The sequence below is a fragment of the Monodelphis domestica genome, chromosome 5 (genome assembly GCF_027887165.1).
Source record: "Monodelphis domestica isolate mMonDom1 chromosome 5, mMonDom1.pri, whole genome shotgun sequence".
Classification (NCBI taxonomy): Eukaryota; Metazoa; Chordata; class Mammalia; order Didelphimorphia; family Didelphidae; genus Monodelphis; species Monodelphis domestica.
The window spans coordinates 254,509,191-254,524,746 of NC_077231.1; the positions used below are offsets into that span (position 1 = coordinate 254,509,191).

Genomic DNA, 15,556 nt, shown 5'->3' on the forward strand with positions numbered 1-15,556 from the left:
CCCCTTTTTTATCTCACAATACTTGACCTGTGGTTGGCCCTGATGGAGTCATGAAAGGAAGAAGGTATCTGTTACATTCTCCTACGTATGCCTTCATAAATCTGTGAAGGGTTCCCCATTATCTTGTCCATGGCCCTGAGGTTTAAGATGCCCACTGAAGGCAGAAGTTAATGATAACTCTGCATGGTACTCTTTTATGTGAAAAACTGAGTGATAAACAGATCAGTTTATTCATGTGGAACTCCTTGGGAAGAGAATCTATCACAATGAACAATGCTGAAAAGGTTCACTGTTAAAAAGGTTCTTCAATCATATCTATAGTGATCACCTGCTGTCCATCTCTACAATATATGAAGGACAGTGAAATGTGAGAGACATCCTAAATCTCGGGGGCTTCAGGGTATAGAGCACTGGACCTTGGGTCAAGAAAAACTGAGTTCAAATCTGACCTCAGACACTAACACTGACCCAGGGCAAGTAGCTACTTCTTTGCCATTGTTTCCACATCTATAAAACAAGAGAGTTATAGCACGCACCTACCTCCCAGGGTTGTGGTAAGCATAAAATGAGATATTCACACATTTTAAAGCACTACATAAATGCTATTCTTAGAGTTGTTGTTATTATCTGATAGGTTAGCTGTCACATAGGATGATTGAATCCTGAGAGTAGGTAGGTCTTAATCACTTTGGAAAACTTTGCATTTCTGATATTACAAGTTGGATGCCTCGTTCCACACACACTATATATATATACATATATGTATATAAAACTGAGATTCCCAATCTTGATGGAAGTCTGGGATTCTCTAACCTCAAAAGAAATCAACTTAAAAAAAGGTAAAAGATGAATCAGTTTTTCATAAACTGTTGGATCTTATCAACGTTCCAACAGATTTACGCACAAAGGCTTTGAATAAGATAAAGGAAGTTGATGCTATGGACTCAAAGCTCCATTGAGATCTCTTGGAGAATCAGTCAATGGTTGGGAGGGCTAAAATGACCAAACCCTCTGGTTCAATATCTCTGACGAATTCCCAATCACCTTCCTGCTAATCCCATTTTACATCTGAAGGTCTTTCTACATAAAATCATTTCAGAACTGGGTCCTACCTTTGCAGTACCGAAGCACTGTTTCCATGGCACACTTTCGGTCATTAGCCCAGCGAATCCTAGCAGAGCCTGTTATCTTGTTCTCAATTGGCCACCAGCCTTGCCAGAGATACACTTCATGGTGGTTGTCAACAAGGAAAAGTGCTGTGGAGAAGAAGACAAAAAGTCACTTACTGCATTTTCCAGGGTAGAACTAGTTTGCCTTCCTCTTAAAATATATTATAGCTGAGAAGGAAGAGGGTTACCTTAATGGTCAACTACAGAGTGTCCTTGGGAAAGGGTCCAATTTTTGTAGAGGGTTTCATCTACAATTATCAACTATTCATTGCCTGCCATATTGATTGTCCTCTTTTTCCTCATTCTGCCCCGTCTTCTACTTCCTTACTTTTTCCTCTTTCCTAACTATTCTTTAGGCTTGCCAGGGGGTAACCACGGGCATTGCCAATCTTCATTGTTAGTATTCAGGGTTGAAGGAGTTGCTGACTCTAGCTCTAATACATGACAGGGCAATTAAGATTTATAGTCTGGATTATGCTTAGCAGTCTTTTTTTATTTTTCATTTTGTATGAGACTGAGACCATGAGACAGCCAAAGATATAGTTTCAAAAAATAGTCTTTATCCTGCCCTTTCCCTCCTTGCCAAGTCTTGCTCTTGTTTCTTTTTTCCACTGTTCTCCCTTCCATCTTCCATTAAAATGCCATTGAACTATTAACTTTGCCTTTTTCTTTCCATTTCACATATCATCCTAAACAGCTTATTACCACACCCTCTGTCTATGTATACTTCTTCTAACTGCAACAATAATGATAATGATTTTTAAGTTACAAATATCATCTTTCCATATAGGAATATAAACAATTTGACCTTATAGAAGCCCTTAACATTTTTTCTCTTTCTTATTTGCCTTTTTATTGTAGGAGGCAATCTGTGGATTTTTTCAATTTCTATTTTACTCTATTATTCAAGAATACCAGGACAATTTTCTTTTATAATTTCTGGTAATATGACATCTAGGGTTTTTTTTTTTTTTGGTCATAACTTTCAGGGAGTCCAAAAATTCTTAAATTGTTTCTCTTGAATCTATTTTCAAGGTCATTTGTTTTTTTCAATGAGATTATTTCATATTTTCCTCTATTTTTTATTTAAAAATTTTTGTTTGTTTTTGGTGTCTTGTGAAGTCATTAGCACCCATTTGTCCAATTTTAATTTTTCAAGACTGAATTTCTTCCATGAACCTTTGATCCTCCTTTTCCATTTGGTCCATTCTACTTTTCATGGAACTTTTTTCTTCATTGGATTTTTTTGTCTCTTTTTCTAGTAGGTCAATTCTGTTTTTTTTTAACTTTTTTCTTCATTGAGTTTTTGTGCCTTTTCCAGTTAACCAACTTTGCTTTTTAAACTATTATTTTCTTTTTCCATTACTTTCATTTCTTTTCCCTATTTTTCTTCAACCTATTTTATTTGGTTATTTAATTCCTTTTTGAATTCTTCTGGCTCTTGAGACCAATTTCCATTTTTCTTTGAAGGTTTGCTTATGGTTGCTTGGATCTCACCCTCCCTTATTGACTCTGTTTCACTCTTTGTCACCATAGAAATTTTCTAGGGTTAGGTATTTCTTTTGCTGTTTTCTCATTTCCCCACCCTTTTCATTGCCTGTGGATTAGAAATTCCAAAAGCTGTTGGTTCTATTCCTTTGCTGCTAGTTTGCAGGGCTCTGCACTGTGAGCTATTTTGCCCAGGGGCTAGGTCTTCACCAAAGCACAGTGCTATGGACTTTCAGGCCTCACTGCAGGGTGGTGTCAGGGCCAAGGAGCAGGTCTGGGATATGTGGTACTCTGTTGTTAGTGTATCTAGGGTCCTGGGATCCCAAAGTTGGTCTGTGCCTGGACTTGGAATCTGGCACAGTAGGTGGGGGTGGGGGGGAATGGTTGGCCAGCACTCCTCTGTGTAGTTTTGCTTCCATTTCCCCCTTATCCTATGAAAATCAGCTCTCTCTGCTTATATTCCAAGTTGTATTCAATGGGAGAGGCCCCTCACTGTCTTATTGGTTTTTGACTCCTGTCATTGTGAGGCTATTTTTAAAGATTTGTTTGGAAGGATTGTCAGAGTGCCTTCAGCTTTTGCTGCTACTAAGCTGCCATCTTGGCTCAATCCCCCTTATTTTCCATTTCAAAGGAGAGATTCTTCTTGTTAGTGATACTCCTCAGAGAGGTGACTATAGTATCCATAGGATGCTGGGATCAGAAATTTGTAAACAGAATGGACTTCAGAGGTCATCTAATCAAATGATAGAACCAAGTCCCAGCCTGGAGACATGACTTGCCATAAATCACACAAATAGGATCTAGCAAAGCTAAAGTTTGAACTCATATCCTCAGATTTTTAGTCTGTTAGACTTAATATGTTATATCCTATGATACTATGAAGTCTTCAATTTGGTTTGTGCTCTTATTTTACTTTTAGTAATTTCTTCTAAGTCCAAAATTTACTTTGAAGAAAAGGAGAGTGGCTTGGGCAGGGTGGATAGTCTTTCTTTTCTTGGTCCTCCATTCAAATCAGGTTTAGGACAAAAGCTTTCATTCCCCATCATCTAGAGGTTCAATTTGCTATACTTTGGAGAGTGGGGTTTGTATATATTTATGCACTAAAGGTGGGGAGTGGGGATCAGAGGAAAAGAAGTCGGATCCTGTCACTTTTGGGAGAATAAGATTATGGAATTTACAGCTCCTGGTTCAGCACCTAGGAAGCTAACTATCATTTTTCCTTCCTACTGCTGTTCAGAAATAGTTGTAGCACTGAGATGACCTTACCTGGCTGTGGAGCACTGTACAGGTCTTCTTGTAAGAAGGGCATGGAATTGACCACAGAAGGATCCCTGGCAGGATACATGAATTCGGTGGCTGAGAAATCTCCAGATGAACTACTAAGGATGAACAGGCGGGGTGTGAAATTAAACTTTCCAGGATCTTTGAAAGGAAAAGAACAACAAAAGAAATAAAGACAAAGGGTAGACATTTTCCATTTCTAACTGATTAGAGAAAGATATAGCTAAGTTTCCACTGATTGTATAATTGGGGGCTTTTGAAATAAAGGACATGACTTTGGAAGTCTTATAATGGGGAATAATGGTGGATCTGCCCCTTAATCATAATTGGCATGTATGTAGTTCTTTTTTCCCTTTTACTTTTTTTTTTCTGTATGTATTCTGCATATACATGTATTATCACTCAAAACCTATTTCCATATTATTCAACCCCAACTCATATACCCATATAAACAAGTGATAAATCATGTTTTCTTCTGGATTTCTACTCCCACAGTTCTTTCTCTAGATGTGTATAGCATTCTTTCTTGTAAGTCCTGCAGAATTGTGCTTGGTCTTTAAAATAAAATAAGTTTCCAAAGTGGTCTCTTTTGAGTTTCAACGACCTCAAAAAGTAGTTACTGCAGGTATCCTCCTGCCCACCTTGAGAAATGAGTAAAGTAGGGCTCAGTGAGGTTAAGTAACTTGTCCCAGGCTGGACTGGAACCCATTTCCTCTGGAATCCACCTCCAAAGCTCCATCTACTGAAATTGACTTTTAAGGCATGGCTGATGTTCTTGAAAACTTTTAAAATGAAATTGTCATCTGAGCAGATGGAAAAAGCTCCATAAACCAGTTGTTTGGCCAAGCTTGGTAAGTGAGCCTTAGTAGGGCACTGGGAGCCAGTGGTCTGAGGAGGCTAAATCTATTCAAGGACTTCAGCTAAGCCTGCCTGGCTGCTTAAGTCTGGCAGCAGTAATGACAAAAAGGGAGTGGCTGGGAGATGGTGGGGAAGAGATGGGGCAAGGCTGAGAAAAAGGAATGGGAGCAGGAGTTTCTTCTGCCAAGAACTGCTTCATTCTGCTTTCTCGTAGAATGCTAAAACAAACCAAATTTTCCATTTTTTTCCCCTCACCTTCAATGGAATTGTTCATCTGCAGCCCATAGCTTTGGGCACAACCCTGGCCCATGATGGGTATAGGAATATTCCTACTGCATCTGCTGCTAACCTTCGTCCATTGCTTTACACAAAGTACTTTTCTGAGAACATGCCTAAGGAGTAGGGAGTGGAAGGGTTACTCTCTCCAATTTACAGACGGAGACACTGAAGAGGCACTACCTTGTAGCATGCAGTCGTAGGCTTTCCGGTCTTTCCTTCCCAATGCATCCCAGAATCCCACTGGTTCTGACCCTTCATCACACTCATAGATTGTCACCTTGCTGCTACTATGCAATCCGGCTTCCAGTGGACATCTGCAAGGGAGAAAACCCACCACGATTTTATGTACCTTACATCAACAGTACAAATAGGGACAGCTTAGCCAGCACAGTGGACAGAGCTCTAAGCCTGGAGTTGGAAGGACCTGGGTTCAAATATGGCTGTGTGATCCTGGGCAAGTCACTTAATCCCCGTTGTCCAACCCTTACCGCTCTTCTGCCTTAGAACCAATACACAGCATTGATTCCAAGATGGAAGGTAAAGGTTTAAGTTTTTTTTTTAAAAAGAAATATTTAGGAAAAACATGTTTCATTCCATGCATCACCTTGAAAGAACAGCAGCTTTAATGGTTCCCACCCAGACCTGTGCCACCTAAAAAGCTAAGCAGCTTAGGTGTTCCTGGAAGAAGGAGGGAGATGGGTCTCCTACATAGCAGGGTCATCTGGAAGCCTCCCCACTCTCCTTTGGCATGTCAAGTCCTTGGGCCCCCCTAGCAGGTGACTGTGACTCATCCTCGTTGATCCTTATTTGGAGACAGTCCTCATTGCTGTGCCTCTGTTCTCTTAGCCAGGAAAAGCAATTTTTCCTTGGAAAGGATTCATCAATGAAGTATTTGCCTCATGCTAGCTGCTGGGTGAAATACCTTCATTGCTTTGCAGTTTGGGAAAAACTAGATATTTCGAGGGTCTGAACACAAATTCCAGAAAGAGATCCTTTAACCAGTCCGTTAAAAACAAATAGATCTCGAGCCTTGAAAGTCAGAGACTACCTGAGGCTGAAACAAGAGGGCATCTAAAGGCGAATATACCTTCCCCAAAAGACCAGGACAGTCAAGTGGCTAATCCTGAGAAAACAGTTACTCTTTGTAAGTTTAGAGCAAGCATAACTTTTTTGGCGTCGTGGAACTCTTAGGAAATCTGGTGAGATATAGACTGCTTCAGATACTACTCCTATTATTATGACCACCACCACCATGACATCACTAACTGCTACTACTACTACTGACTACAACCAGCTAACAATTATATAGAGCTTGCTATATGCCAGACCCTGGGCTACATGCTTTACAATTATTGTCTCATTGGATCCGCACAGCTATCTTGGAGTTATTCCCATTTTACAGATAAAGGAGTTTGAGGCAAACAGAGGTTACGTGACTTGCCTTGCTAGTTAAGTGTCTGAGGATAGATTTGACCTGAGATCCACTGCAACCTCGTGGCTGCCCAGTATTGTTTTAGAATCCTATTTTAAAATTTAAAATTACGTTTTTAAATGTAAACTCGAATACAGAAGACTACAAAGGAAAATAATTATATTGATATTTAGCTATCAAAAGATGAAAAAAAAAACTTGGAAGACCCCAGGCAAAGAAGCCCTTGATCACTGATTACAACTGAACCTGGTATCATTCATAAAAGGCAGGTTTTTACTGAGTTGCACAGGTCTCTGAAAGCCTTTCATCAAATATTTAAAAAAAACAAAAACAAAAAAAGCCAAAAACAACCCAAACTTGCAAGTAGGAAGGTCCTAGCTATGTGAGTCTGAATCTGGGAATGCTGAGTCTGGAGAAGAGAAGACGCTCATTGCCAGCTCTCATGATCCTCAGGACTGGAAGGACTAGCACGGAAAAAAAAGGATCAGGCTTACTCTGAACCAGAAATGGTAGGTGGAAGGACAGGAGACACAGTTCATTTTGACATCAGGGAAGACTTTGTAACAACCGAAGGCATCGCCAAGTAGAATGGACTGTCCCAGGAGGTAACAGGCTCCCCATCATTAGGGATCTTCACACTAACACCTTAGAGGATCTCTTGTTGGGTAGACTTTTTCTTTTCTTTTCTAAATTTAATTTTCTTTTGAAAAAATTTCCCCTATGGTTACATGATTCTTGTTGTCTCCCTACCGTCCTCCTGGAGCTGACAAGCACTTCCATTGGGTTATACAAATATATATATATATATATTATCAATCAATACCTATTTCCACATTATTCATTTTTGTAATGGAGTAATCCTTTAAAACTGGGAAGACTTTTTCAAGTGTGACAAGATCATGATGGAAATTTCACCTCCAAATTCTGAGCTGGCACCGATGTACCCAGCAGGCCTCCCAAGTTGTTTTCTTGGGATGCTCCCTAACTTCAAGCCCATTGGCTAAGCCTAGATACTCCACCAAGAGTTTCCTTTGGGTAGTGAATGTTATTCTTTTCTTTTTTTTTAAAAAAAAAAGCAAAATCCTTTACTACTTACTGTTCTTTGATTTTATTTGCTGCAGTCCTCCCAACATCCTTGGTGTGGGCCTGTGCTTTGCACCCATGCCAAAGGTAGATGAGGGCTTTGTTGACGCTGAGAACAATCATGGAAGTCCTGGATCTCAGGCTGCTACAGTGACAGGCAACTTCAAGCAAATTTCCTTCAGTGGGAACTTCTCCTCGGACACAGTACAATCTCCAGTCACCTGTAGGGGGCAGCGTCAGTACAGACTTAGCACTGGATAAATGATGGTCTGAGTCTGATCCCTACTAGAGGGTCAGTAGCCAATAACCAGGAGACCAGGATGAACAACTGATTGAGGAAAGGAAATGTGGGCCCAGGACGGGGCATTTATTTATTCATTATGGCTCCAAGAAGGTATAGGCAAAGTCCATGGGATGAGGTAATTTTCTCTATGTTACCAAACCTATCCCTAAACTCCATTTTTCTGCCTTTAACATTCTGAATCTAATCCTAACAAGTTCCCCATAAAGAGGTGATTTTTAGGTCAAACATGATGTCTTTCTATGGCAAAACCATGGCTATATGGAGTGTCCCCAAATCCCTGGAGCATATTTAAGCTTTAGTAGCTTAAGACTTACCCTAAAGTCTCCCTTTCATATAAAAATTGCTTCTAAGAGAAAAAAAATTAGTTTGTAACAAAAAAATGATTTACTTTGTGCATTTTCTTCTTCTTCTTCTCGCTTTCCTGCATGTACAACCATTCCTCCTTGGAAGCACTGCAGAAAACATGGCGGCTCCTTTCCCTGAAGCACTTGAACCTGAAAATTTAAACATATTCTTTTAAAAAGCACTCAATAATAATTAGAATGACTGACCGCTAACTTAACAATTTGGGGGAAAAACTTTTTTATATTCATCACTCTAGAAGCCTGCTTATAAGCAGGCATCATCCCCAAGGCTGCCTTCCTTTCCTGTTAATGCAATCCCTTCGATCAGGTGTTAGCAGCGCCATATATAACGTTCAGCTTGAGTCAATTCATTCGTAATTTTTGGCAAGGCTCTGCACACTTAAGGAGAAAATTGTTTATTGAGCTTAGGGGCCTGAGCGCCGGAAGACAGAGGAAGCATTTCTCACTCCGAGGTGGCTTATCAATCGCTGGCACCATTTTGCATAATCTAGTGCTATTTCATGGCATTATTTACTATATCTGAAGTCCGATTCCTGATACATGTAATTTATCAAAAACCAACACCCTGATGACTGTGCAATGTTCAAAATGCGAAAAGAGTTAAAATCATGACCCTCAGGACACACCTAAAATATCTAGTTCTTTTTCTCCCCAAGACTAATCACCACCACCACCACCACCACCATCCGAGCCGACATTTTTCTTCTTTTTTTCTTTTCTTTTTTTTTCTGAGCCGACATTTAAGGTTTGCAAAGGGCTTTACAAATATTATCTTGATCCATCCTCACAGCAGCCCTGATAATAAATGCAGCCACTCTTCAAGATTATGATCAAAATCCTCCAGTGCAGGGAAGAGATTCCAATGCAAACCCCTGCTAAAAGCTATTTTTCACATACATTTTCACAGTGGGAAATTCTCATCATTTTCAACTTTCAGAGTAATCTGCCTTGGCACTTATGATTGCTGTAATAGAATAATGGTTAGGAGGGGGGATTCTTGGATAGACCTGGGGGGACGGTCTTTGGAAAACTGGGTATGTCTGATAACCTCTTTGGGGATGGGGGGGGGGTGGGATTCCTCTCTTCTCCTTCTTCCCTTCTTCTCAGAAATCCCTTTGTTGGCTACCTCTTTTTATAAAGTGTTTGTTTCATATTTTCCAATATGGAGAATCAACTTTTTTTTTTTTGATTAGCACCAATAGACTGGAGAAAAACTGTGGCTATTCTGAAGGGCACTGATATAAGACTTTGCAATGGATCATGTCCATCAGATATGACTGAGGTTTGGAAATAGGTTCTGATCAAGGACACGTAAAATCCAGTGGAATTGTGCATCAACTACAGGTAAGGGTGGAGGGAGGGAAGGAGGGAAAGAATATGATTCTTGTAACCAAGGAATAATGTTCTAAATTGACTAAATAAAATAAAAAAAAATAAATAAAAGATATGACTGAGGTCCCTTCCTGTTCCAGCCTATGGTTCTGCGATCCTATTTTACAGATGGATTTACTTCTTCATTTATGCTGATAATAGAAAATGTGAAAAATTAGCCTGTAATCTTGGATCACACATGGATGCTCATCTTGACATATTGCTTTAGGCATCCTGTTTGATCTTCCCAAGAATCTTTTGAGATAGGTGTTACTTTTCTCTCCATTTTAGAGATGAGAAAACTCAAGTCTTCCAGTTAGTTAGTGACCCAGGGAGTAAATGAATATCAAGTTCTCCCATCTATCCGACAATATGTTTACAGTAGTGATGTGTCAGGAGTAGAGAGAGGAAGCCAGACAATGCAGAGAAGCTGGTCTGGGATTAATACTGAGCACCAGATGGTGGTTAAGTTAACAACTATTTATTGTTATTATTATATTATTTTATTTTATTAATTAATTCCATTATGAGCCAGGATTGTGCTAGTCCTGGGATCCCTAACCCAGCTAATCACTGGGATATCTTAATGTGGAGAGGGCAGCTTCTGATCAACTCTAGAGGTGGGTCTTTAGGGAATGGTGCCTTGGGATCCCTGGGTGCTTATAAGAAGAGTAGAAAGAGGCCAAAGAGAGGGAGGAGGGGAGAGGAGCACATTTCATGTTGTACTTTAGGCATCAGGATGGAAATTGTCCTTTGTGGCTCACCTGGGCCCCTCTCTCTTCATCCAACTCGACAGTCATCAGTGCAGACGTGCCTTTCTCACTCACAGTTGAATGTCTGCCTTGCCAGAAAAAGTAGACACACTTCTCCTTGCCAGCCGTCCTGACTGGATGCTCTCCTTTCTGTCGACTTCCAACTGCAAACACACAAAGTGGCAGAAGTTGAGGGTCTCAGCTGACAGCCGAGGAAAGGGGAGAAAATCAATCTCTTCCATCTCCAGAGACAAGGATGGATGACAAATGGACCAAAAACAGCCTTCAGGCTTAGGGCTGAGGAGAATCCATTTACAACCAGAGGGAACCTTCCATATGCTCAAGGGAGAGAATAACTCATATAGTATGGGAGGGAGGGGAGAAGCACTTCTCTTCTTGCTAAGTCATCTAGAGCCTCTAAACCAAAGAAAAATGATCTGTATGGCTTTCTTAATACTCAAAAGAAAAACAGCTGACATCACTTGAGGGAATCAGCACATAGCTATGTGTGTGCATATATAAAATCAAAGCTGACCATGGCATTAATACGGTCCAAATACACAGTCTTTTTCCATATTACATCTTTCTGGCACAAGATTTGCTAGCATCTGAATCACATAGGGTAGAACAATAGCTGGGATGGTTAGGAGCCCAAAAGAACGTAATTTATCCTGCAAAGATGATATTAATAAAAGTGAAAACCATAACGAGTTTCCAAGTTCTGACCAACAGGGACCAGTTATATTGCTGATGCAAAGATTTCATTAAAAGGTCTGGGATTCCTCCTTTTTAATAATGTGATTAAAAAATACATAAAGCAGCATTTAAGCATTCATTTGAAATAGCAGTCATTAAAACTTCACTAGTCAATGGTCACTTTAGTAAAAGGCTGTAGAGATCATATACATCAGCATTTCAGGCTTCCAAATCCTTCATTTTAATGAAATTTTGAACTGTGCATTCTTTCTCCTTGGCTACACAGCTTCCTCTTCTCCCTTATTCAAGTTCTATTCTCTGACAATGCAGTGTATGCGGTGTATGTGGGGTGTGTGTGTGTGTGTGTGTGTGTGTGTGTGTGTGTGTGTGTATAATGGGGAAGAAGATGGAAGAAAAGATGGCTCAGGTTCTCCCTTGTCATCTCTGCATCTTGACCACCCTGAGTCTCTCCTCTGCTTAGATGCTGCCTCTTACAAATGGTCTTTCCTGATTTTCTAAGCTATTGCACCCCTACCAAAACAATATGTACTTATTTTGTACTTATCCATATTTACTTAACACTGGACACATCATCTCTCTAGGAGAAAGTAAGCTTCTTCAGGAAAGGGCCCACTGCTTTCCTATATGGATCTCCAATGTCAAGCAAAGTTCTTGGTACATTCAAGGTACACAGTCCGTGCTTGTTGATTGTGTGAATTACTGGTAAATGGTGGGGCAAGAAGATGACTGCATCTAGGTGTTTCCATGATAAAGCCTATAGCAATAATTTTGCCTGCTCCTTTTTGTGTCATTTGTTGTTTTTCCCTCCAATAAAATGCTTAAAGTAAAAGTTAAACGTGCTATCTCTGAGTTTTGAGGAGAAAAGGGGAGATAAGTCTGCTTGACTGCAAATTCCAAGCACCAGCTACAAAATGGTGCTTCATAAATGATTACAATGATGCTTTCTTAGCGCACATGAAAGGTTAGTTAGTATCAGAATCTTCACTGAGGAATATCTATCATCCATCCATCCATCCATCCATCCATCTATCTATCTATCTATCTATCTATCTATCTATCTATCTATCTATCTATCCATCACCTATCTGTATGGAATTACATATGGAATATATATATACATACACATAAACACACATATTATATATATATATATATATATATATATATATATATATATATATATATATATATATATATATATATTCCACTGAGTAAAAGAAAAACATTGTTCTGCATCCCCTGGAAGAGAGTTTTGTGGACCAGGTGACACAGATAACCCAGCAAGGTGGTGATGAGGCATAAAGCAAACTCCTAATAACCTATACTTCATTCATTTGTCATTTCTGAATGCTTGAATGGGCCTGTGCTTAAGCTTATTTGGCAAACTATTTCTTTATTAAATAGGAAAATTGAGAATGTGTCAACAATACTGATGGGAGGGTATTAAAATATCATGACTATTTTCAGTTGGCCTCAAAAATTCAAGAAGCAGCCCCATTATCATCATCTTTTTCAAAAGAAATAGCTTGCATGTCTTTAAGTGGCTCCCATTTTTATAGAATTTTAGGTTTGACAAAGGACTTTCCTTCAAATTTCCCAGTGAGGTGGGTGGAACAAGTATTATTATCTGCATTTTATACATGAGGAGCCTAAGGCTCAGAGAGGTCCCCCATGTCACTGGACAAGCATGGATTATGTTTGGGACTCCGACATAGGTCCTCATGTACTATACATGCAATATATAAGGGCCTTATTCCCAGAAATTGTTGATTTTCTAATTAGGGAAAGTACTGGCTTTGGAATTAGGTGAGACTTGGGTTTGCATTCTGACTTCCACACTTAAAAGCTCTATGATTACAGCAAGTCATTTAATCTCCATAAACCTCAGTTTTCTCATCTGAAAAATTGGAATAATTATTTATAGTACCTTATCTTTTAAGGTTGTTGGTGAGGATCAAATTTGGTCATGAATAGTCACATTTCAAAATGGGGATGTACTATACAAATGTCAGCTACTACTTAGAGGAAGCCTGGCCTAGAGTCATTGGATGATCATTGGACTTGGTCTCAGAAATATCTAGATTCCAAACCTGCCTCTGATTCTTATTAGCTGGGTAACCATGGGCGAGTGAGCTTCACTGAATTATTTATAAAATACAGATGCTCATACCTGAAGGGTTACACTTCACAGAGTCTCAAAGGAGATTCTGTATGGTGCCCTCCAAACCTTAAAGCAGTAAGTGAATTTCTACTGTTGTTATTAATCAATTAAGGCGATTTTCCTTAAAACCTCCATTAAATAATATCTAATAAGGCTAGTTTGAGTTGCTGAAATAAAACTACAATTTAAAAAAATCCAGATTCTCTAATTCAGAATTTTCAATAGTTCTTCTAAATTGGTTTTCCTTAGAACACTGTGTGAAGAGACTACCTGCTGGTGGTTGTAGTTAAATATTTCTGGTTTGGTCCAGTTCTTCAAAGGCCCAATTCAAGGCAGACCTCCAGCATGCCAGATTCTTGAGGGCACATTTCTAGGAGGACAGGAACCCTTGGAAAGAGCATGGATGGGTGTGTGACCCACTGGAACATACCCTTAGAAGGGGCACCATCACAGATGAAATCCTAGCCCCAATAGAGGACTTTAGTACTGAGCAAAATTAAAATCTTAAGTTTTTTTTTTAAATTAAGAAGTCATAAGTATAGCAACATTTCCTATTTCACTTTAGGATTCACGAAGAGACATTTCCTACAATCCTGTGAGGTAGGTAGGTCAAGAAATATCATCCCCATTTTACAAATGAGAAAACTGAGGCTCCAAAAGGCAAAGTCCATGGTCATAGTGCTGGGAAATGTGTCAGGGCGAAAACTCAAATGCAAGTCTCCTAATTCCAAGTCCAGCAATTTTCCCCTGGAATCTGCCAGCTTACTTTTCTTTAATACATACAGACAATCAATTATTAAAGAGTTTCAAAAAAGGTTCAGGATGAAGTTAAAACTAGCAATTAATAATTGAGCTAAACAAAGAGGGGAAAGGGCTGCTTTAGGATAAAGTGGGCTCCTCCTCCCCAAGGGTCATCAGGGATAAAATAGAGAGCATATTTCATGAAGTATCATGAAGAATCATGGAGCCTTGAGGTCCCTCTCGACTCTCAGATTGTGGAACTCTATGTTAAAGTTCAGAACTGCCAAGGAGAACATTCTTCGTGAGGGACGGATTAGACCAAATGAGGTTCTTTTCCCACTTTGATTCTCTGACTGTATCAATGCTATCAAAAACTCTAGGTCATTCTCTAAGGCAGTGATCATGTGTGCCCATGGGTCAATCCTTATTAGATTTCAAGCAGTGACAGAAATGCCTTTTAAGAAGGAAGTATGTTTGATAGTAAAGGGGGGAAAATGAAAGCACCAGGAAGATATCAACTGCGTTACCTCCATGGGTCAATGAGTCAGAGAAAGTCCAGATCTAGGTCCTGCTCTACCCTGCCCTGGCCAGATCTCCTCTGGGCTGCTCTGTACTAGATTTAGCTCTGACTGTCATGTTTTAGGAAGAGCCGTAACAAACTGGAATTATATCCAGAGAAAGGTCACCTGCATGTTCAAAGGATGGCAGGACACACTCTCAGGTCAGCTGAAAGAAACTTGAAGGCACAAGAAAACCTTCTAAAAATCAGAAGTGCTCCAAATAGAAATGCTTAGCCTGGAGAAGACTTGGGAAAGGATAGAGGGTTCAGGCTTACTGTTGTCAAATATATGAAGAATTGTTGCACCAAAGAGGGATAAGGCATGTTCTGCTAAGCCCCAGAACTAGAACACTGGGTGGGAGATGCAGAGAGGCAGATTTAGATTCTGCAGAATAAAAACTTGTTAAACATTAAACATCCTTCAAAGCAGGATGGACTTCTGAGAGAAGTTGTGGGTTCTCCTTCATTAGAGGTCCTCAAGGCGTGACAGATGGCCACTTATCAGGCATGTGGGGGAGCAAGGGTTCTTAATGTGGGGTTTGCTATTTTTTTTACTCTTTTTTTTTCACTTTTTTACTCTTACCTTCATTCTTAGAACCAATACTGTTATATTGGTTCCAAGGCAGAAGAGTGGTACAAGCTAAGCAATGGGGGTTAAGTGACTCTCCCAGGATCACACAGCTAGGAAATGTCTGAGGCCAAATTTCAATCCAAGACTTCCCATCTCTAGGTTTGGCTCTCAATCCACTGAACTTCCCAGCTGCCCCCACAAATTTGTTTTAAAAGATATTTTGACAACTGCTCTTTTCCAACATAACTGGTTTCCTCTGTGAGTCTTTATATATTATTTTATGCATTTAAAAACATTCTGAGAAGGATTCCCTAGCCTTCCCCAAACTTCCAGAGTATGTCTTGAAAAAAAAAAGGAAAAAAGACAATAAGGGAGGCACTGTTAGTTTAGCAGAAATTCCTGTTCCGAGTTGGACCAGACTAGAC

The 15,556-nt window shown here is 39.7% G+C and overlaps 1 protein-coding gene across 17 annotated transcripts in view; it reads right to left on the reverse strand.

Moving 5' to 3' along the window:
* Window positions 1-15,556, reverse strand: part of SVIL (supervillin) — a 281,250-nt gene that overhangs the window by 3,973 nt on the left and 261,721 nt on the right. For all 17 annotated transcript variants that reach the window (XM_056800916.1, XM_056800915.1, XM_056800913.1 and 14 more), the window contains 6 exons: window positions 10,395-10,546; window positions 8,283-8,388; window positions 7,604-7,811; window positions 5,256-5,389; window positions 3,924-4,079; window positions 1,113-1,256 (listed from right to left, as the gene is read on the reverse strand). In XM_056800916.1, coding sequence (XP_056656894.1) covers window positions 1,113-1,256; window positions 3,924-4,079; window positions 5,256-5,389; window positions 7,604-7,811; window positions 8,283-8,388; window positions 10,395-10,546 — 900 coding nt within the window. The remainder of the gene's footprint in view (window positions 1-1,112; window positions 1,257-3,923; window positions 4,080-5,255; window positions 5,390-7,603; window positions 7,812-8,282; window positions 8,389-10,394; window positions 10,547-15,556) is intronic.